At 44.2% G+C, this 23,969-nt stretch overlaps 1 protein-coding gene across 2 annotated transcripts; it reads right to left on the bottom strand.

Moving 5' to 3' along the window:
* Positions 1 to 7,616: 7,616 nt before the first annotated feature.
* Positions 7,617 to 21,011, bottom strand: LOC125464863 (dynein light chain Tctex-type 1-like). 2 transcript variants are annotated; one of them, XM_048557721.2, is made up of 5 exons: positions 20,726 to 21,002; positions 11,973 to 12,014; positions 11,760 to 11,883; positions 10,950 to 11,027; positions 7,617 to 7,947 (listed from the first exon to the last, which is right to left on the bottom strand). In XM_048557721.2, the coding sequence occupies exons 1-5, from the start codon at positions 20,750 to 20,752 to the stop codon at positions 7,877 to 7,879; spliced, it is 342 nt and encodes a 113-aa protein (XP_048413678.1). In that variant the 5' UTR covers positions 20,753 to 21,002; the 3' UTR covers positions 7,617 to 7,876. The 2 variants fall into 2 exon arrangements, with proteins under 2 accessions (XP_048413678.1, XP_048413679.1); XM_048557722.2 differs by lacking the exon at positions 11,973 to 12,014 and having other exon boundaries at positions 20,726 to 21,011.
* Between the last annotated feature and the right edge of the window lie 2,958 nt (positions 21,012 to 23,969).

The raw sequence follows: 23,969 nt of genomic DNA, 5'->3' as shown, positions 1-23,969 counted from the left end.
ATTTGGGGAGGTAGGGAGTGGATAGATCAGTCCAGGGAAGACGGACAGGTCAAGGAGGTCGGATGAGGTTAGTAGGTAGGAGATGGCGGTGTGGCTTGGGGTGGGAGGAAGGGGTGGGTGAGAGGAAGAACAGGTTAGGGAGGCAGAGACAGGTTGGACTGGTTTTGGGATGCAGTGGGTGGAGGGGACGAACTGGGCTGGTTTTGGGATGCGGTGGGGGAAGGGGAGATTTTGAAGCTGGTGAAGTCCACATTGATACCATTGGGCTGCAGGGTTCCCAAGCGGAATATGAGTTGCTGTCCCTGCAACCTTCTGATGGCATCATTGTGGCACTGCAGGAGGCCCGTGATGGACATGTCATTCTAAGGAATGGGAGGGGGAGTGGAAATGGTTTGCGACTGGGATGTGCAGTTGTTTATTGCAAACCGAGCGGAGGTGTTCTGCAAAGTGGTCCCCAAGCCTCCGCTTGGTTTCCCCAATGTAGAGGAAGCCACACTGGGTACAGTGGATGCAGTATACCACTTTGGCAGATGTGCAGGTGAACCTCTGCTTAATGTGGAAAGTCATCTTGGGGCCTGGGATAGGGGTGAGGGAGGTGGTGTGGGGGCAAGTGTAGCATTTCCTGCGGTTGCAGGGGAAGGTGCTGGGTGTGGTGGGGTTGGAGGGCAGTGTGGAGCCAACAAGGGAGTCACGGAGAGAGTGGTCTCTCCGGAAAGCAGACAGGGGTGGGGATGGAAAAATGTCTTAGGTGGTGGGGTCAGATTGTAGATGGCGGAAGTGTCGGAGGATGATGTTTCGTTGTATCCGGAGGTTGGTGGGGTGGTGTGAGAGAACGAGGGGGATCCTCTTGGGGCGGTTGTGGTGGGGGTGGGGTGTGAGGGATGTGTTGCGGGAGACGCGGTCAAGGGCGTTCTCAACCACTGGGGGGGGGAAAGTTGCGGTCCTTGAAGAACTCGGACATCTGGGATGTGCGGGAGTGGAATGCCTCATCGTGGGAGCAGATGCGGCGGAGGAATTGGGAATAGGGGATGGAAGTTTTGCAGGATGGTGGGTGGGAGGAGGTGTATTCTAGGTAGCTGTGGGAGTCGGTGGGCTTGAAATGGACGTCAGTTACAAGCTGGTTGCCTGAGATGGAGACTGAGAGATCCAGGAAGGTGAGGGATGTGCTGGAGGTGGCCCAGGTGAACTGAAGGTTGGGTTGGAAGATGTTGATGAAGTGGATGAACTGTTCGAGCTCCTCCGGGGAGCAAGAGGCAGCGCCGATACAGTCATCAATGTAACGGAGGAAGAGGTGGGGTTTGGGGCCAGTGTAGGTGCGGAAGAGGGACTGTTCCACGTAACCTACAAAGAGGCAGGCATAGCTGGGGCCCATGCAGGTGCCCATGGCCACCCCCTTAGTCTGTAGGATGTGGGAAGAATCGAAAGAGAAGTTGTTGAGGGTGAGGACGCGTTCGGCTAGGCGGATGAGGGTGTCGGTGGAGGGGGACTGGTCGGGCCTGCGGACAGGAAGAAGCGGAGGGCCTTGAGGCCATCTGCATGTGGAATGCAGGTGTCTAGGGACTGGACGTCCATGGTGAAAATGAGGTGTTGGAGGCCAGGGAATTGGAAGTCCTGGAGGAGGTGGAGGGCGTGGGTGGTGTCACGGACGTAGGTAGGGAGTTCCTGGAGAAAATGGAGTCCAGATAGGTGGAGATGCGTGGGGTGGGGCAGGAGCAGGCTGAGACAATGGGTCTACCAGGGCAGGCAGGTTTGTGGATTTTGGGAGGGAGATAGAAACGGGCCGTGCGGGGTTGGGGAGCAATGAGGTTGGAGGCTGTGGGTGGGAGGTCCCCTGAGGTGATGAGGTCATGAATGGTGTTGGAGATGATGGTTTGGTGCTTGAGTGTGGGGTCATGATCGAGGGGGCGGTAGCAGGAGGTGTCGGAGAGTTGGCGTCTGGCCTCGGCGATGTAGAGGTCAGTGCGCCATACTACCACTGCGCCACCCTTGTCTGCGGGTTTGATGGTGAGGTTGGGGTTGGAGCGGAGGGCTGCCCGTTCTGTGGGGGAGAGGTTGGAGTGGGTGAGGGGGTGGAGAGGTTGAGGCGGTTAATGTCTCGACGGCAGTTAGAGATGAAGAGGTCGAGGGAAGGTAGGAGGCCTGGGGGTGGTCACAGGCCACTGACCTTTCATCAGATCCTGTATTGACCTCAAACATTATTTCTATTTCTATCTCTATTTCTATTTCTCACTTCTCAGACATTCCTAACCTGCTGAGTATTTCCACAACAGTGATTTATATTTAGTCTCCAACTTCAAAGCAGTTTGGTTTTGTACCAGTTTATAGACTTGATCATCTAAGGTGTCTAAAAGAAATGTTTCCCATTAAATTAATCAGCCAACTTGCCCTTCCATCAGATATTCTACAATTCTGTTTCCTGTTCAAATCTGCCATCATTTTTCACTTCAAAATAAAACCAGCCCTTGGTCCCACCATCCCTGCAAATGCTTGTCCCATATCCAGCTTCATAGTTGTCTTTCTGATTCTTGAATATGTTGCTATTTCTCAAATTTATGTTCACCTTTGCTGGAACTCCATGGTTTGAATCCCTTCCAGAAGGTTATGCAGTTAGAAATGACATCTTGGTGATTAGTCACAAAATTAAGCAATTTTTACTATCCTCCTTTTTCAGCCTATTTGCAGTCAGATTTAAAGTACTGAAACAGGCCCTTCGGTTCAACTTATCCATGCCAAACAGTTATCTGAAATAAATCTCTAGTCCCATTTGCTAGCAATTGGCCCAAATCCCCCTCAAACCCTCCCATTCATATACTTATCCAGGTGACTTTTAAATATTGTAATTGTACCAGCCTCAAACACTTCCTCTGGCAGCTCATTTCCATAAATGCACCACCTTCTTTGTGAAAAAGTGCCCCTTAGGTTCCGTTTTATATCTTTCCCCTCTTAACTTAAATCTGTGCTGTCTAGTTTTGGACTCACCTTACCCTGGTGAAAAGACTTTGCTTATTTACCATATCCATGCCTTCATGATTTTGTAAACCTCTATAAGGTCACTCCTCAGCCTGAAATGCTCCAAGGAAAATAGCCCCAGCCTAATCAGCCTCTCCCTATAGCTTACCTCCAACCCTGGCAACATCGCTGTAAATCTTTATGAAAGCTTTCAAGTTTTACTAGCTTTCCTATAGCAATGTGACCAGAATTGAATGTAGTGTTCCAAAAGTGGTCTAACCAATATCCCATATAGGTGCAACATAACCTCTCGACTCCTATACGCAATGTCCATGCAATGTGGAACTACAGGAACACAGCAGGTCAGGTGGCATCAGAAGTAGGATAATAAAGCGAAGCTGGATGAACACAGCAGGCTGAGCAGCATCTCAGGAGCACAAAAGCTGACATTTCGGGCCTAGACCCTTCCTAAGAGAGGGGGATGGGGAGAGGGTTTTGGAATTAATAGGGAGGTGGGGGGGGGAGGTGGACCGAAGATGGAGAGAAAAGAAGATAGGTGGAGAGGAGAGTATAGGTAGGGAGGGGATAGGTCAGTCCAGGGAAGACGGACAGGTCAAGGAGGTGGGATGAGGTTAGTAGGAAGGAAATGGAGGTGCGGCTTGAGGTGGGAGGAAGGGATGGGTGAGAGAAAGAACAGGTTAGGGAGGCAGAGACAGGCTGGGCTGGTTTTGGGATGCAGTGGGGGAAGGGGATGAGCTGGGCTGGTTGTGTGATGCAGTGCGTGAGGGGAGCACTTCCTGTGGTTACAGGGGAAGGTGCCAGGTGTGGTGGGGTCGGAGGAGAGTGTGGAGCGAACAAGGGAGCCACGGAGAGAGTGGTCTCTCGGGAAGGCAAACAAGGTTGGGGATGGAAAAATGTCTTGGGTGGTGGGGTCGGATTGTAGATGGCGGAAGTGTTGGAGGATGATGTATCTGGAGATTGGTGGGGTGGTGTGTGAGGAGGGGGATCCTCTTGGGGCGGTTGTGGCGGGGGCGAGGTGTGAGGGATGTGTTGCGGGAGACGCGATCAAGGGTGTTCTCGACCACTGCGGGGGGAAAGTTGCGGTCCTTGAAGAACTCGGACATCTGGGATGTGCCGGAGTGGAATGACTGACATATCCCTTCCCTACCTCCCCACCTATACTCTCCACCTATCATCTTTTCTCTCCATCTTTGGTCCGCCTCCCCCCCTCTCCCCATCCCCCTCTCTGAAGGGTCTAGGCCCGAAACATCAGCTTTTGTGCTCCTGAGATGCTGCTGGGCCTGCTGTGTTCATCCAGCTCCACACTTTGTTATCTTGGATTCTCCAGCATCTGCAGTTCCCATTATCTCTGATACAATCAGGAGCAGGAGTTTTGATGTTTTGGGTCTGGACCCTTCATAGGACTGATGGTCAGGATAAAGGGTCCCAACCCGAAACAGACTCTCCTGCTCCTCTGCTGCCTGACCTGCTGTGTTCCTCCAGCTCCATACTGCATTGACTGTAACTCCAGCATTTGCAGCTCTTGCTATCTCCTATACTTAATGCATGACCAACAAAGGTGAGAACACCAAATGATGCTTTCATAGTGCTATTTACTTGCTACTCCACTTTTAGAGGAACTATGAGCCTGTGCTTCAAGGTTTCTGTTCAGCAACACTCCCCAGGACTTTGTTGTTAAATGTAAGTCGCCCTGATTTACCTTTTGACATGCTTGACCATTGTATCTGTCTCTAATATATGTCCACTGCTGTCTACGTTGGAGTGGTTGCTGTCACTGAGTTCCATTCTTATCTGCTTAATTGTGACCAGAAATCACTTGCATTTGCTTCTCTGCTTGCTTTCCAACTTGGGTGTGCCAAAGGATTTATCCATGACTCCTTCCTATTTCTATCCAGACTGTCCTTAATAAGATCATCTAAAAACACAGCATCAGTTTTCATGTGTTGATGACACCGAATTCTATCATTTCTCTCCATCCCTCTCAGCCCTTTCACTGCCTAAATTATTGGAATGTTCAAAATTCAGTAATGGGTAAGTAGAAATTTCTGCTGATTACATGTTGGGAAATCAGGTCTTTGGTCCTTGCTTCAAAATTGTTCACTAACTACTCACCACTTCCCTCAACTTGACAACAGCCTAATGCTGAATCAGACAATTAGCCACCTTGGGTCTTGTTTGACCACCTATCTCCACCTCTAAAATCTCTCAACAACTCATTGGCTACAGCTTATCGACTAAAATCCTCGATGACACCTTTGATACCTCAACACTTGACAATTTCACTCCTGACCAGTTTCCTGTAAATTTGTCATCCAAAATATTGCTGCCCATGCTGTAACTTGTGTTGTAGTCTTATTTATCCATCAACCTGTGCTTATTAGTCCTATACTGACTTTTCATTGTCTTGTATTAATTTTTAAAATCACATTCCTCTACAGTCTTATGTTTCCCTATCTCTAATCCTAAGGTTGCCCACACATTCCTACCATTAAGTTGAGAGATGACTGAGCATGTCACAACAGAATGTTCTTCGAACAGATACCACAGTAGATATCAATTGGTCAATGCTGTCTAATGCATCTTGAGACTAACTGGTAAATCTGTCCATGGCTTTCCCAGAAGAGGTTTTTATAAAGCTTCAAGCGTGCTTCTGAGTTAGGTTTCCAGGGATTGTATTTGAGGTAAAAAAAAATTTAAACAACCGAAGTCTAAAGTTTCACAGCTGAATTTTAATATTTGTCCTGGCTAAGAGAACTTGGCAACCAACACTGGAATTAAGTTTGAGGGAGTGATAGACGAGCATTTTTATATACTGACTTTCATGGAATTACCAATAGCATGGAAACAGGCCTTTTGGCCTAACAATTCAACACCAACCCTCAGAGCATCCCACCCAGAATATGTCCCTCATCTACATGTCCCTGAACGCTATATGGGCAATTTAGCATAGCCATTTTACCTAACCTGCACATCTTTGGACTGTGGGAGGTAAACCGGAGCACTCGCAGGAAACCCATGCCGACACAGGGAGAATGTACAAACTCTACACAGGTCATCACCCGAGAGTGGAATTGAACCTGAGTCTCTGGTGCTGTGAGATAGCAGTGCTAATCACTGAGCTACCGTGCCACCCCAGATGTCTCAAAAGTACTTTAAAGTCAATTAAGTACGTTATGGTGCAGGCACTCTAGTAGGAAACACCAACCAGTTTGCAAATAGCAAACTCATCAGTACTGTAATAGTGGGATAACAAGGTGTAGAGCTGGATGAACACCGCAGGCCAAGCAGCATCACGGGAGTAGGAAAGCTGATGTTTTAGGCCTAGACCCTTCAGAAAATGATGCTGCTTGGCCTGCTGTGTTCATCCAGTTCTACACCTTGTAATCTCGGATTCTCCAGCATCTGAAGTCCTCCTACCCCAGTACTATAATAGTGATCTGATTTGTTTCTATTGATTTGAAGGTTAAATATTTTGGTCGGACACCAAAGATAACTCCCCTGATCTTTGAACAGTCATAGATGATCTTTAACATCCACCTGTAACAGCAGACAGGCTCTGGTTTAACATTTCCTTTGAAGAAGTAGCACTTGCAGTTGTAATTGCAAACCGTGAGTGTTGTGCTCTGGTCCTGAAATGGAGCTCTAACTTCAAACACTCTGACTCAGCCAAGAATACTGCCAATGCTGCTTAGTCACATGAGGCCATTCAGCTTCTAAAACCTGTTTTGCTTTTATGATCATACTTGATTTTAATTCCATTTGTCTATTTTAGTTCTGTAATCCTTCTCAATTTTAAAAACCTGTTTCTGTTTTCAGATTTTTCAATCTAATATTTTGGCTAGTTTTGGATTTCAATTGTCTTGTGTGATGTGTTCACACCAGCCCTGGCCCAGCTCGAATTTGAAGGTTGAGATCTTGTGATGAATTAATATTGCTGTTACTGTCTTCTGATTTAGATTTTCTTCTCTCCCTCCCCCTCTTTCTCTGTCACTTATCTTCACCGTTCTCCACCCCTCCCCCTCCCCCCATAACCCACCCACTACCCCCACCACCTCCCAGATTCCAAGCACCACTGAAATCTCTGGCCTACACAAATAATTATCCATCCTCATATGCTTAACTTTGCCAGGGTACGAATCTTTGGGCATCGCCACAAAACCTTACTACCTTCCTCCAGCCCTGCCCCCACTTCCATTTAAAGTCCCTGTAATCTTGCACCAGACAGAATCAGTTACTGCACATTGATTGATTAATTCTATTTTTCTCCTCCCACCTTCACCCACCCATCCCAATCTCCTGGGTTCTCTGATCAGGGTGGGGAAACTGTAGCTTTCTGCAAATATAATGTGCTCCATCGGAGCTGCAATCGGCCAGTCAGTTCCGCTTAGTTGTCTGTTCTGCACCATCTCTGTGTAGCGGAGCATCTGTATCCTGAGGTACAGATCATTCTGCATTGCCTTTTTATAATTTCATTACTGTAATAAATGTTCATGTGTAGGAAAGGAACTGAGAACTTCCTATTTGGGTATGTCGTTTTCATAAAAACTTAAACTGAGCACTACAGCTGTTTCCTCAAGCTTCTGTTAGTTCTTGGATGATGCAAATGCGTAGAGATAGTGATGGAATGACAACGAGGCACCCAGATATTATGCTGTAAGTTCTGTGTATAATATGTCACTCCTTCCCTGATATGTATCAGAAATGAGTTACAACAACTCAAAATCCAAATCGGGTTGTATTGCATTAATTTTCCTTCGTCATTTTTTGAGTAAGATTCCCTGGCAAATGCAAATTCGGTATTAGTTATTGACAAATTGACAATTTTGACAAGCCCTTAAGTAATGCATTTTGGTATAAGAGACATAAAAGGTGGTTTGCAGAAAAAAATGCAGCAATAACTGAAGTTCTAGACACCAAGGCCAAAGATGCTAACAATGCAGTACATGGTCTTGTTCTCCCATCTGACCGTGCAGCTTCCTAAAAGCAAAAATAGCAGTCAGTGATAATTACAAAATCAAGTAACAGAAGTGCAAAAAATGGTAAAACATTTTGGCGATAGTACATTTAACTATATTTACTGTGTAGTGTTCACCGACTTAAGGATCAGTTTTCATTAGAACGCCATCCTCATTCAGACATGAGAGATAATGGGAACTGCAGATGCTGCAGATGCCTCTCTGATGAAGGGTCTAGGCCCGAAACATCAGCTTTTGTGCTCCTGAGATGCTGCTTGGCCTGCTGTGTTCATCCAGCCTCACATTTTATTATCTCATTCAGACATGACCAGTTTTTATTGTCAATTCTCTCTGAAGGTGAAGGTGAGTCTCAATTGCTGCAGTATGAGACATGATATCTCACTGCTCTGTTTCTGTTGCGGGTTTTATACCACTGAGTAGGTGGGCCATTTCTAGAGGGTAGTTAAGCTGTGGTGGATCTGGAGTCGTGTGTATGTTTTATTTATGGTCTGGAGTTTGTGATGACAAAGACACAAGTGACAATAGCTAGCACTGATCCACTGAAACTGACAGCAATCTGTGGAGTCTGCAGCTGTGCTGAGCAAAGCAGAAATCCAAAAATTGTTGAGTGATTCCATGTTTTACCAAAGAGTGAACTATAGAGGTCCTACCACAATAGAAATCAACTGAATTGATTAACTTTTACAACTTCTACTAATTATACAGAGCGCCTTGAAATTGTTACTTCCATACACCTTCACTGTCCCTTAAGTTGGATTTTATATTTGTAGAACATCATTTCTCCCGAGTTCCACATTTCAAAAACTTACCTTTTCGTTCCGAACTTAATCCAATCATTAAATTCACCCTGACAATTTACTTTAAACGTGAAAGACTAAGTGCTTTTAACCTTATGTTTTACTGTATGAAAAATGCAGTTGGCTGCTTAATGTCATTGCTGCACACCATTCATCCCAGTGTCCAGATGTTAACTGTTAGAAATGGGAAAAATCACAGTAAAGGAATCTACAGATCTTTGTAAATGGCTTCAGAGATGATAAGATCTGCAGATGCTGGAGTCAGATAAGTGTGGAGCTGGAGGAACACAGCAGGCCAGGCAACATCAGAGGACTAGGAACAGCTGACCTTTCAGGGTCCTGACCTGAAATGTCAATTTCCCCGCTCCTCTGATGCTGCCTGGCCTGCTGTGCTCCTCCAGCTCGACACTTATCATTGTAAACAGCTTTGTTTGAAGTCAGTAGTGTGCTGCTCACCATAAATTCTGGTCCTTTTTTGTTCTGTTGGCACATTCTCACTGGCAATGTACTTTGCATAATAACTAATTTGGTATCCTTTAAGAGTAGACTGAGTATTGCGTGCACATACAGGGCAAAGTATTATGATGTATGATGTAAAATTGATCTCTGAAGCTGTTTCTGTGGGCTTTGGTGAGAAAGCCTCACAAATGGGCTATAAACCACAAGGATCCAAATTTCATACCCACCTTAGATTACTCTATATTGAAGATGAGACTCAAGTTGAATAGGCTTCTTGCTGCTAATAATGAAGTGCCCCCTGCTGGACAATGCTGTCTACATAATGTAGCACGAGTCAGCATTAAAAGTTGAGCCTTTTGAGACAGAGTCTGGATTCCCTTTCATGAAAAGCCAATAAGGAATCATTTTGGGGTGTTGACTGTTGTGGATCTGTACTTCATTGAATTTCAGCCAAATTAGACAAAACTAGAAAAGTGTCTGAATTGTCATGTTCAGTGAGAGCACAGTCTTATACTAGACTTGACCTTGGATTCCATCAATGGAAGAGTGAAAATATTGTTCATCTTAGTTATGTTATTAATTTGGTGTGTTCACTAGAGCATGCCGCAATGAAGTCATAGAACAGTGCAGTACAGGCCCTTCCACCCTCGATGTTGTGCCGACCTGTGAAACCAAACTGAAGCCCATCTAATCTATACTATTCCATTATTATCCATATGTTATCCAATGACCATTTAAATGCCCTTTAAACTTGGTGAGTCTACTACTGTTGCAGGCAGGGCATTCCATGCCTTTACTACTCTGAGTCAACTAGTAGCTTAAGATTGTGTTGGTAGAATCTAATACTAACTTTGGATAAGTTCATATTAGTTGAAATGGTAGCTTGGATTTTTACAAATTTGTGACTATGCTCACTGCTTTCCACAACAAAAGTTGTCTTAATAAAGACTGAACAATCTATTGCAATGTAGAGCTCCCTTTTCCCAACCATTAATAATCTGATGGCTAGTGAAGAGGATCTCCAGATGTCCAGGACCAATGATGACATCAAATAGCAAAGCAAACCATCTCTGAGAATTACTGAATAACAAATAACGCACTGTGTCCTTTTTTTTATCATTTTGCTCTTTGTAAAGTGTGTTTGAAAGAATTGGCTCAAGCTGGAGTAAATTAAGAAGTTTAAATAAATTTAAGGATAGAATTTATCATGAAAATTGATGATTCAAAGTCAAGTTTGCCAGGCCAGAGAGTGTTCAGAAATTATAGTTTATATTGCCATGTGCATGAAAACTAAGTTTTTAATTTTTGTGATATTATGTCTTGAAATTTGAAAATTCTCATTGTCTACAGAAACCTCAATAGTGCTCATTGTTGGTTGGATGGATTTGTTGATTGCAGCGACTGAGTTCTGTCACTAAATTAACAGATCCAATGACGCTTTAAGCTGCTATCTATTTTGCATAGTAATAGTGAATGCTAGCAGTTCCACTGTCGTCATAACTGAAAAATCCAGGGCCACTGTTTCAACAGAGTTCTTTGTAGATTAGTGTTGGGACTTTTCATAAACTTAACCAACCATCAGAAAATTCCATTAATTTGAAACTGAACAAGAGATGCATTTTACACCTTCCACTCAGCCTATATGCAACTAATTGCAATCATCTACTACCATCTACTAATGGATTTGAAGTTTTGGCAAAGTAAGTAGTGATGGATTTAACTGAATAAATTAGCCTTGCTTTCTTACCATCGACAGAATTGTCCCAGAAGCATGAACTAGCAGTATGCAGGCCTGCTCCATTCTTTTGCATTATAACACAGGTTACTGAAAGTGGAGCGGAAAAACAAAAATTGAGTCCACCAATAACACTGAACCATTGTCTCTTGCTATTATGAAAGTGTTATCTTTTCACTGATCTTATCAAATAAACCCTGGTGATGACCAAGATTAAATGTACTGAGCATACATTGTATTAGACTTGCCTGTGCAAAAAACATTTCTCAGATGTATTTTCCTTTATAAACATCTTTCAATTGATTGTTTAAGCTATTATTATGTTAAATTAAATAAATGTTCCACATCTCAAATGCCATAAACAGACATTTAAATTATTGCTAGCAGTTTGAGTTCTGTACCAAGTGGAATAAGGATCCAGTCTGGCTAAATGTACAACTTCAATGAGCCACAATCACTCAAGTTCTGTTTCAAAGCATCGTTGGAAATTTTCAGCAATATTCTGTTATAGTAAACTCAGTTACTGCATTTACAAAACTGGGACTTTATATAGTGAAATTGCTTTGAATTGTGTTGGTCAAATTTTCTGGACAGAAATGAGTTTGCTAAAGGGAGGCGTAACTAATTTCCCATAATTTTATAGGTGACATTTGTTAGAACTATCTTTAAGTATATTGAAACAATGTGAGAATCAGACTCTAACTCATCTTTTCAGTGAGAATACTTGTACTGTAATAGATTTCTCATCTTTTTGCTTACTGACTCGATTTGTTTTTATCACATGAAAATAACTGAGCCATGTTTAAATACTTAATTGCTTACCAATGTATTTAAAAGGCTTGGCCAATTTGGTGAGTTGATTGAGACATTGCTCCACTACTGCGGATGTCCATTGATTCACTTTGTTGTGTTGGTAGGCATTCCCTCCAATTGTATTTTCCACTGCCTGTAATTTTAAGAGGAACAAGATCAACAAACCAAAACTCATCAGCTCAGCATGTGAAATGTTACAGAAGTATAATAAAAAACACTCACTTCTTTAATGATGGTGCTTACATCATCAACAATAAAAGCTACCTGCAAGATGAGAGAGAAACATGAGGTGCCAAACTGACCATATTTAGTAAATTTAATGCAACAGTATTTTGCAGTAGAATCAAATTTTTGTCTTTCGTGCAAGCTTCAGGAGTATTAACAATTTGAGGCTTAGTTTATTGTAAATCTTGAAGCCTATTTCATTAATTGGTGCCCTGTTAAGAACAATATACTATTGCAATCTTATCCACGCATAATCTTCACTCTGCCTAGAAACAAAGAAACAGGAACAGGCCCTTCGGCCCTCCAAGCCTGCGCCGATCAAGATCCTCTGTGGAACCTGTCATCTATTTTCTAACGGTCTGTGTCCATTTGCTCCCTGCCCATCCATGTCCAAATACATCTTAAAAGACACTAACGTGTCTGCGTCTACCACCTCCACTGGCAATGCGTTCCAGGCGCCCACCACCCTCTGTGTAAAGAACTTTCCACGCATATCTCCCTTAAACTTTCCTCCTCTCACTTTGAACTCATGACCCCTAGTAATTGAGTCCCCCACTCTGCGGGGGGAGAAAGCTTTTTGCTATCCACCCTGTCTATACCCCTCATGATTCTGTAGACCTCAATCAGGTCCCCCCTCAATCTCTGTCTTTCTAAAGAAAATAATCCCAATCTATTCAACCTCTCTTCATAGCTAGTACCCTTCATATCAGGCAACATCCTGGTGAACCTCCTCTGCACCCTCTCCAAAGCATCCACATCCTTTTGGTAATGTGGCGACCAGAACTGTACACAGTACTCCAAATGTGGCCGAACCAAAGTCCGATACAACTGCAACATGACCTGCCAACTCTTGTACTCAATACCCTGTCCAATGAAGGAAAGCATGCCGAATGCCTTCCTGACCACCCTATTGACCTGCGTTGTCACCTTCAGGGAACAATGGACCTGAACACCCAGATCTCTCTGTTCATCAATTTTCCCTAGGACTTTTCCATTTACTGTATAGTTCGCCCTTAAATTTGATCTTCCAAAATGCATCACCTCGCATTTGCCCGGATTGAACTCCATTTGCCATTTATCTGCCCAACTCTCCAGTCTATCTATATTCTGCTGTAATTTCTGACAGTCCCCTTCACTATCAGCTACTCCACCAATCTTCGTGTCATCTGCAAACTTGCTGATCAGATCACCTACACCTTCCTCCAGATCATTTACATATATCACAAACAACAGTGGTCCCAGCACAGATCCCTGTGGAACACCACTGGTCACAGGTCTCCAATTTGAGAAACTCCCTTCTACTACTACCCTCTGTCTCCTGTTGCCCAGCCAGTTTTTTAATCCATCTAGCTAGCACACCCTGGACCCCATGTGACTTCACTTTCTCCATCAGCCTGCCATGGGTAACCTTATCAAACGCCTTACTGAAGTCCATGTATATGACATCTACAGCCTTTCCCTCATCAATCAACTCTGTCACGTCCTCAAAGGATTCTATTAAGTTGGTAAGACATGACCTTCCCTGTACAAAACCATGTTGCCTATCACTGATAAGCCCATTTTCTTCCAAATGGGAATAGATCCTATCCCTCAGTATCTTCTCCAGTAGCTTCCCTCCCACTAACGTCAGGCTCACTGGTCGATAATTACCTGGATTATCCTTGCTGCCCTTTTTAAACAAGGGGACAACATTAGCAAGTCTCCATTCCTCTGGGACCTCACCCATGTCTAAGGACACTGCAAAGATATCTGTTAGGGCCCCGGCTATTTCATCTCTCGCTTCCCTCAGAAACCTGGGATAGATCCCATCCGGACCTGGGGACTTGTCCACCTTAATGTCTTTTAGGATACCTAACACTTCCTCCTTCCTTATGTCAACTTGACCTAGACTAAGCAAACATCTATCCCTAACCTCAACATCCGTCATGTCCCTCTCCTCGGTGAATACCGATGCAAAGTACTCATTAAGAATGTCACCCATTTTCTCTGACTCAGCGCATAACTTTCCTTCTTTGTCCTTAAGTGGGCCAATCCTTTCTCTAGTTACCCTCTTGCTCTTTATAAATGAATAAAAGACTTTGGGATTTTCCTTAACCATGTTTGCCAGCAATATTTCAAGTCCTCTCTTAACCCTCTTAATCCCTTTTTTCAGATTCGCTCTACATTCCTGATATTCTTGCAAAGCTTTGTCTGTCTTCAGTCACCTAGACCTCATGCATGCTTCCTTTTGTTTTCTTGGCTAGTCTTACAATTTCACCTGTCATCCATGGCTCCCTAATCTTCCCTTTTCTATTCCTCATTTTCACAGGAACATGTCTCTCCTGCATACTAATCAACCTCTCCTTAAAAGTCTCCCACATATCAAATGTGGATTTACCTTCAAACAGTTTCTCCCAATCTACATTCCTCAGATCCTGCCGAATCTTGGTATCGTCGGCCTTCCCCCAGTTTAGTACTCTTCCTTTAGGACCACTCCTATCCTTGTCCATGAGTATTGTAAAACTTACGAAATTGTGGTCGCTATTTCCAAAGTAGTCCCCGACTGTAATATCAACCACCTGGCCGGGTTCATTCTGCAACACCAGGTCCAGTATGGTCCCTTCCCGAGTTGCACTACATACGTACTGCTCTAGGAAACCCTCCTGGACACACCTTACAAATTCTGCTCCGTCTTGCCCCCTAACACTGAGTGAATCCCAAACAATGTTGTGAAAATTAAAATCTCCCATCACCACCACCCTGTTTCTCCTACACCTTTCCATTATCTGTTTACATATTTGTACCTCTATCTCATTCTTGCTGTTGGGAGGCCTGTAGTACAGCCCCAGCCTTGTTACTGCATCCTTCCTATTTCTGAGTTCTACCCATATTGCCTCATTGCTTGAGTCCTCCACGGGGCCCTCCTTCAGTGCAGCTGTGATATCTCTTTGACCATTACTGCAACTCCTCCACCCCTTTTACCTCCCTCTCTATCCCGCCTGAAGCATCGAGATCCTGGGACAACTAGTTGCCAGTCATGCCCTTCCCTCAACCAAGTCTCAGTAATAGCAATAACATCATACCTCCAGGTACCGATCCAAGCCCTAAGCTCATCTGCCTTGTCTAGTACACTTCTCGCATTAAAACAAATGCACCTCAGACCACCTGTCCCTTTGCGTTCATCATCTGCTCCCCGACTACTATTCCCTTTAGTCACACCGACTCCATTATCTAGTTCCCTACAGGCTTTCGTTTCTACCTCTTTTCTGTCCCATATTTGGTTCCCATCCCCTTGCCACATTAGTTTAAACCCTCCCCCACAGCATTAGCAAAAGCACCCCCAAGGACATTGGTTCCAGTCCGGCTCAGGTGTAGACCGTGCAATTTGTAATAGTCCCATCTTCCCCAGAACCGGTTCCAATGTCCCAAAAATCTGAACCCCTCCCTCCTACACCATCTCTCGAGCCACGCATTCATCCTGGCTATTCTTTCATTTCTGCACTGACTAGCACGTGGCACTGGTGGCAATCCTGAGATTACTACCTTTGAGGTCCTACTTTTTAACTTGGCTCCTAACTCCCTAAATTCTGCGTGTGGGACCTCATCCCGTTTTCTGCCTGTATCATTGGTCCCTATATGCACCACGACAACCGGCTGTTCGCCCTCCCCCTTCAGAATGTTCTGCAGCCGATCGGAGACATCCCTGACCCGTGCACCTGGGAGGCAACATACCATTCGGGAGTCCCGTTTTCGACTGCAGAACCGCCTATCTACTCCCCTTACAATTGAATCCCCAATGACTATCGCCCTTCCACTTTTTTTCCCGCCGCTGCCCAAATAAATGAAGACCACTCCCGCTCGAGGTAAGCTTTTGAAGTGGTAAAATAAAAACGTTACCTTCCCCGCAGCCTCCTGGTGCTCTCTGTCTGGCTCTCTCGCTGTCCTTGTGAAAATGAAGCCTAGTTTTAAATATTTAAGTTTCTTGAGGGAAATGTATACCAACAGATTCAAGAACAGCTTCTTCCCTACTGTTGTCAGATTTATGAATGGGCTTCTCATTAGAGTTGATCTTTGGACCTTCTCTGTAGCTCTAATGTCATATTTCTGTACTACACTGTACTCGTGTAAGGGCTAATTTGCCTGGATAGTACACAAAACCATACTTTTCACTGTTTCTTTGTACAGTTGACAAAAACAAAAAGAGGACTAGTTCCCAGCCATTGACACTTTAAAACTGTACACACTGCTTTTCACCAGTCATTTTGTTATTAGAAATTCACATCCATTGTAAAGAGTGTCTTTTACATAACAGTATAAGAAATCAAGCCCCGTGAGGCTGAACTGCCACTCAATATGACTAGTGTAACTGACATAGATAAATTTACTGACTCTTTTCCCCCCTCCACCCTACCCCGCCAACCCCAAGTCTGAGTTCTGACAAAAAGCAGAGATGCCTTTCATTTTTCAAAAAAAAACTGAATTACAGTTGCATTTACATGGAGAAACTGCAAATTGATCCATGTGAAAGAGTGATGTTTGCACAATGAGTTGAGGGAGAGGGAAATCACAGTATCTTTGCCTGGTGAAGGATTGAGTGTTGTCGAGAAAGGCCACGCTTTAAATCCATGTCTCTTGTTCCCCCAGTGGAATGAACGTGTGTGTCAAATCAATTGGAAGTGTCTCTTGATTCCTCTCTTGTTGCTGCTCCATGCCACTTCGCTTGTGCATCAACCCCATTGAGTTAATCACTGCTGTACAATGTGAATTAGCTTAGTACCATAGTTTTATAGTATTTGAAAAAGTGCATAATTAAAGATACTAAGTTAATTGAGAATCAATTGGACTGTGGGTAAGCTAGGGAAGATCAGTCCAAGATGGAAGATGCTGGAAGGATTGTCCAAGTGTCAATAATAAATATGCTTAATTGTCAAACATTCTTCTACAATGTGTAAGAACTGCATGTATTTTGTTGTTAGAAGTCTGTGATAGTTTTCAAATATAGGATGGCCAGGTGACAGGAAGGAAAATTGTTGAGAATCACTTCTTCTAATATGTCCAGCCATGGGAAATGACCTCTGTATACTGAACCTCATTAGAACCTTGTGTGATTTAAGTAGCCTCATTTTCTTAGTTGCAAAGAGAAGAGACACTTCCACAGTCCCGCTAGTTCTTTCTAAATATCTTTCAATCCTTTCGTCCCAGGAATTACCTCCACATTGGCCAACATCTGTCTGAAGCACAGTATCAGCTGGGCTATAATTGTATTAAACTATTCAATTCAGCTCCTAAAAGAGAAGTGTCTTTTGCAGGTCATTTATGTCCACAAAAGGAAAGCATAGATACGCTGAGGGCCCTATTGAGGTGCAACGCTAGTGTCCCTACTCTGGACCAGGAGACCTGGGTGCATGTTCTACCTGTGCCAGAGATGTGTAATAACATGCCTGAATAGGTTGTTTTAAACAAAACTGGATGATTAAAATAAAAACAGGGATATGCTTGATTTCATAACGTGGTTCCCCTGTCTCAAGTCTAATGATACAAAAATAGTATGCCATATGTTTGTTCATCATTATTCTCCCTGCCCCCAGTGGCTCATTTTGCTTATTCGTTCATGGGGATTCCAGCTCTCAGAACTGTATGAGCTGCTGCTTATAAAGGTTACTGCCTCCACCCTCTTTAAGTCAGGAAACTACAGGGCCTGCTTATTTTAGTGGTGAAGGATGTTATTGGATAAAGAGGAATTTATTCTGTGAGGGCTCAGAATCTTTGCAATTTCTTGCCACAGAGGTGTGGGGGCAGAGTCATGGTGTATACTTAAAGCTGAGAAATTTTTGATCAGTAGGGAACTCAAGGGTAACGGGAAAATGCAGGAAAGTGGATGTGAGGGTTGTTAGATCAGCCATGTTCCCATTGAATGGCAGCAGGCTCAAGGGGCCAAATGACCTATGGCTGTTCCTATTTCCTATGCTCTCACGATCACTTCTTTTTCATAACCAAGGAGTCACTTGTAATTTTTCAAAATACAGTTAGCAACTAGTTATAGGTTGCATTGGTATAATGAACGTAGGTACAGAGGCATTGAGGAAGACCAGCTGTTAGGTTTTACTCAATCCAGATTATATCACAAAATCATTGTGGGTGACATTAGTATTCCTTCGTAACCCCTATGGGAAGGCAGTGATATAATAGTGATATCACTGAAGTACTAATCTAGAATCTGGGAGTACAGATTTGAATCTCCTCATGAAACAGTAAGAACTGCAGATGCTGGAGTCGGAGACAATTAGTGTGGAGCTGGAGGAACATAGCAGGCCAAGCAGCATTAGAGATGCAGGCATGTTCATGTTTTGGGCTGGGACCCTTCAGAAATGGGGAGGGTGAAGGAAGCTGGGAAATTGAGGAGGGGTGGAGCAGGGGTAAGTAGATGGGATGGTAATGGATGAGTGGTGGTAGGGAGTGGTGGGGATTGCAGGGAGGGGTGGATAGATGGGAGAGAAAATGGACAGGTTGTGTCAGGTAAAGGAGGTGGGGATGAGGCGGAGGATTAGTCGTGGGATGAGGAGATTTGGAAACTGGTGAAATTCATGTTCAGGCCATTGGGCTGTAGGCTCCTGAGGAGGAATATGAGGTGCTGCTCCTCCAGTTTGTGGATGGTGTCGTTGTGACACTGGAGGAAGCCCAAGATGGACATGTCACCCAGAGAGTGGGAGGTGGTGTGCTCTGTCGTGAAATAGAACGTATGCTCTATAAAATGGTCTGCACTTGGTCTCACCGATGTGGAAGTGGCCACATCGGGAGCAGCGGATGGCACAATATACCACGTTGATGGGTGTGCAGGTGAACCTCTGTCTGATGTGGAAGATTTGTTTGGTGCCTTGAATGGAGTTGAGGGGGGAGATGGTGTAGGGGCAGGTGTAGCACTTCCTGCATTTGCAGGGAAAGGTGTTGGGGTCAGAGGGGTGTGGAGTGGACAAGGGAGTTGTGGAGAGAGCGGTCCATACAAAAGACAGAGGGGTGGGGAGGGATATATATCTTTGGTTGTGGGATTGGATGCAGAGGTTGGTGGGGGTGATATGTGGGGATAAGGGGAATTCTGTCTTTTTTTTTGTTGGCTGTGAGGGCAGAGGTGTGGGAAGCAGCATTTTATGATTACCAGAGGTGGGGCGTTGTGGTCCTTGAAATAGGAGGATGTGACTCCTCCCATGACCAACCCTCCCACTCATCCCTGCCTCTTTGACCTGATACAATCTTAAGTTAACAAAGTATGGAGCTGGATGAACACAGCAGGCCAAGCAGCATCTTAGCAGCATAAAAGCTGAGGTTTTGGGCCTAGACCCATCCAGCTCCACACCTTGTTTTCTTGGATTCTCCAGCATCTGCAGTTCCCATTATCTGACAGTGTTAAGTTAACTTTCCTGCCCCTCTGATGCTGCCTGGCCTGCAGTGTTCCTCCAGCTCCACACCATGTTATCTCTGAATCTCACCATAACAGATGGTGAAATTTGATTCCTGATTTTTTTAAAAAAAATTGAATTCAAAATTTATCCTAATGGTCATGTACCTACTGTCATTTTTTAAAAATCATTTAGGGGGGAAAACATCTGTTGCTGTCATAGGGTCTAGCTGATGTGACTCCTAACCTACAGTAATGTGGTTGGGGAGTCAGATGGTTGCAGTTAGTCTGTGATGCCAGTAGCTTTAACTTCCCACACATTCTCCTTCTCAAACTCTTCCCTCGCCTGAGACACAAACACCCTCAGGTTAAGCTATCACCTGTCATCTTTCTCTGATGGGAGAACAGCCCGATTATTGATAATGGGAACTGCAGATGCTGGAGAATCCAAGATTATGAAGTGTGGAGCTGGATGAACACAGCAGGCGAAGCAGCATCTCAGGAGCACAAAAGCTGACGTTTCGGGCCTAGACCTTCGTCAGAGAGCTCTCTGATGAAGGGTCTAGACTCGAAACGTCAGCTTTTGTGCTCCTGAGATGCTGCTTGGCCTGCTGTGTTCATCCAGCTCCACACTTTGTTAGACCGATTAGTGACTCTATCTTTATCTAATGTGACTGACTCTGAACTGTCCTCTGAGTAAGAAATGCTGGTCTGTTTTGTTTTAAGAAATGAAAATGATGCCCTATTCCCATCAAATCATCCTAGATTTCACTCTCTCTCTTTTGTACATCTCATGACAAACACAAAAAATAACTAACTTTTCCCTATCAAAGCGTTGGTTATACTTTGTGATCCTAAACAAACATGATAGCTAAACATTCAGCATCCCCACTACAGTCAGTCATTTTGGGGAGAGGATTTAAAAAAAACCCTGATCACTGCTGTAAGAAGAAAAACGTTACCATTTCTCCACCCATCCCCCCTCGCCACTATTTCACCAAAAAGCATTGCCCGCAGACGTTGGTCACAATGCTGTCTTTGAGGGACGTTTCTTCTAAATGTCTCTGCGTTGCTCGGTAGGAGTTGCTCTATCGGTGGATCCGGGGAAAGCTCGATCTCCCCTCACCCCCTCCCCAGGATGGGTGGGGTGGGGGGTGCATAAGACGTACACAACATCTGTTCCCCCCGCCCCAACGCGGTGAGGCTCCCTTTGAGAGGCGTTTTGTCTTTAGTTTCGCACCCCACCCCATGAGCAGCAGGATCAGGAATTTGGTATTTCCGTCCGCGTGAAACAGACAAGGATTTTCTCTTCTCTCCTACCCCCCACCCCCCCCCCCCACACGAAAGTGAAATGTTTAGTTTCGAATCGTTGTGTTACCTCCTCTCCCGTCTGAAACTCATCCATGGTCCTCTCTCAGCCCAGCGTCTGTAACTACAACAAAACGGAATCGCTAGGGATTAAGGCGGCTCCTGGCAGAAGCATTGTGGGTGGGGATTAAATCCTGCAACATTAACACACAGCGCAGCTAATCCGGACACTCTACCAGAGCAGGGAAAGCCAATCCTCCCCCCGGTTGTATGCCTGAGTATTTACACCAAAACTTTCAAATCGTTTTGATGAGCCATCTCCAATTGCATCTGGGAACGTCCTTCACGCAGGAAGACAAAACGTCATTTCACGGCAGTACAGTTGGCAGCCAGACATGGGAAGGAAAAAGTTCAAAGTTTAACTAAATGCCTCGACACTTGGAGAACCTTCATCCCAAATCATTTTCTGGGACCATGTAACAAGAACTGCAGATGCTGGGAAAACAGAAATTGTTGGAGAAACTCAGCAGGTCTGGCAGCATCTGTTGGGAGAGAAACAGAGAATGCTTCTGGTCCTGTGAGCCTTAGAATCACAGAATTCTTACAATGTGGAAACAGGCCCTCCGGCCCAACAAGTCCACAGCAACCCTCAGAGCATCCCACCCTGCTCTCACCCACCTAATCTACACATCCCTGAACACTTTGGGCAATTTAACATGGCCAGTCCACCTAACCTGCACATCTCTGGACTGTGGGAGGAAACCGGAGCACCCGGAGAAAACCCATTCATCAGAACGTCCTGGTATATATTTCACGTGATGTAAGTGTACACCTTTTTTCATTTCTTTTTCAACTACCCTTTCTTCCAGTTGAAAGCCAGCACCATTTTGAGAAGCAGAGCGAAATACTGCAGATGCTGGAAATCTGAAATTTAAAAAGAGTTTTGGAGAAACTCAGCAGATCTGGCAATATCTGTGAAGATAGAAACAGTTCTGAAGAAGTCTGACCAGACTCCAAACTCTGTTCCCCTCTTCACAGCTGCTGACAAACCTGCTGAGTTTCTCCTGTGCTTACCTCTTGTAGATGCATGGCCTGCTTTACAATTCAGTGAGTCTGTTTAAGATCACGTGCAATTTTGGTGTTTAATAGAGGAAGAACAAATTACTTTCACAATCACTATCTATCTTTATTGTGTTCGTGGGTATGGATGGCACTGGAAAAACTATCATTTGTTGTCCATCCCAAGCACTTGTCTGCGAAAGTAATAATGAGCCACCTTTCTTGAACCACTCCCGGAGGGCTGTTCTGCTGCAGTGGTAATGCCCCTCCCTCTGAACCAGGAGACCCAAGGTCAGTTCCCACCTGCTGCAGAGGTGCAGGCTGATTAGGAAGATATGAACCATCACATTCCTAATGGTGTTGGTGCCTGACAGGGCTTTTGGGGGAAGCCGTTCCTTGATTTTCACCCACCGGCAGTAAAGGAGCAGCAATTTAATTCTAAGTTGGTATAGTATGAGAGTTGGAAGGTGCTGTCAAAGGAGCCGTGGTGAATTGCAACACCACGCTTTAAATGATACACTGCAGCTGCACAAATGGCAAAAAAATGGTAAAGCACAAATCAAAAGGGCTGCTTTATCCAGGATGATGCTGAGTTTCTTGAGTTTTGTTAGGGTTGCACTCATCTAGGCAATTGGAGAGATTCCATTACACTCCATCCTTATGCCTTGTAGATTGTGATCAGCATTGGGCAGTATGGGAGGTGAGTTGCTTGCAGCAGGGTTCCCAGCTATTGGTCTGCTGTTTTTAATCACAGTATTTATGCCCTTTTCGGAACAAAATTTGAACAAGTGATTGGACTGTTCTATTTCTTTAAAATGTAAACAGATGTAAGATATCGCTCTGCTGATTTTTCGAAAAAAGATGTCAGGCAGATTTTCGTGGCACTAATAACAACACAATGATCAGTGTTCATCATCTTTACTCATTAATCATCTGAAAATGACAGTAACTTCAGGAGTGCACACATCCGGATGGATTAACTTCTATCAGAAGCTGAACTAGATTAGCCATTATCAATGCTGTGGTCACAGAAGGCATTCTGTAGGCATTTGACAAGCTGTCATATCAAAGGTTACTTAGAACAGAAAATAAGCGCTCATTGTGTAAGGGTAATGTAACAACATGGCTAGAAAGGGTGAAATGTAAGAGGTCATTTTCAGGTTGGCAGATGTAATTTTGTCACAGAGATAGTGATAGGCCCTCAACTATTTACAATTTATCTTGATTTTTATTGAAAGGGATAAAATATACAAGATCTTGAGGGACTGGATAGAGCGGATGCCTGGAGGAAGATTCCTCTAGCAGGGAAACTAACGTTAGGGACATTGTCTAAGAATAAGAGGCCTCATTTTTAAGACGAGGGTGATGAGAAGTTTATTTTCTCAGGGCATCAATAGAATTCTCTTGCCCAAAATGTAATGGGGGCTAGGTTTCTACATTTATTTCAGATTAAGTTAGATTGAGTTTTGATAGACAAATCAGGGTATGATGTGAAGACAAGCAAGTCGAGTTAACATTACAAACAGGCCAACCAAGATCTTATTGAATAGTGAAGCAGGGCTGAATGGCCTACTCCCACTCCTAAGTTCCCATGTCCCTAGAAATGAATGGTTTCTAAATTTTGTGGTGACACAAAGTTAGCTAGGAAGGTAAGATGTGAAACGGGGCTTTAAAAAGTCTGCAACAGGATAGAGATAGATCAAATGAGTAGACAAAATGTTGGCAGATGGGCTGTTTTGTGGGAAAATGTGAATTTGGTCGCTTTAGCAGGAAAAATACAAAAGCAATTTATGATGTAAACAGACAGACTGTCAAACACCAAGATACAGAGGGATTGGGGTGTCCTTGTGCATGAATTACAAATTGTTAGTGTGCAGATACAGCAAAATCAGCAGGGCAGGGCACTAAAATAAAACAAAGAACTGCAGTTGTGGGAGATCTGAAACAAAAGCATAAACTGCCCCAGAAACTCATCAAGTCTGGCAGCATCGGGGGAAGAGGGCAAAGTTAACGTTTTGAGTCTGGTGACTGTTCGTCAATTCTCCAGCAATTTCTGTTCTCAATTAAGAGGGCAAATGGAATGTTGTCAATTATTGTAGGGAAATGGAAGATAACATTGAGAATGTTTTGCTACTGTTGTACATTGGTGAGACCACATGAGAAGTGCTTTGCACATTTTAGTCTCCTTATTTAAGGAAAGATATAAATGCGTTAGAAACAATACAGAGAAGTTTCACTCATCTGATACATAGAAT

Source organism: Stegostoma tigrinum, chromosome 24, assembly GCF_030684315.1.
Source record: "Stegostoma tigrinum isolate sSteTig4 chromosome 24, sSteTig4.hap1, whole genome shotgun sequence".
NCBI lineage: Eukaryota > Metazoa > Chordata > Chondrichthyes > Orectolobiformes > Stegostomatidae > Stegostoma > Stegostoma tigrinum.
The sequence above is the reverse complement of the archived record's forward strand: the minus strand, read 5'-3'. Positions and strand labels throughout refer to the sequence as shown.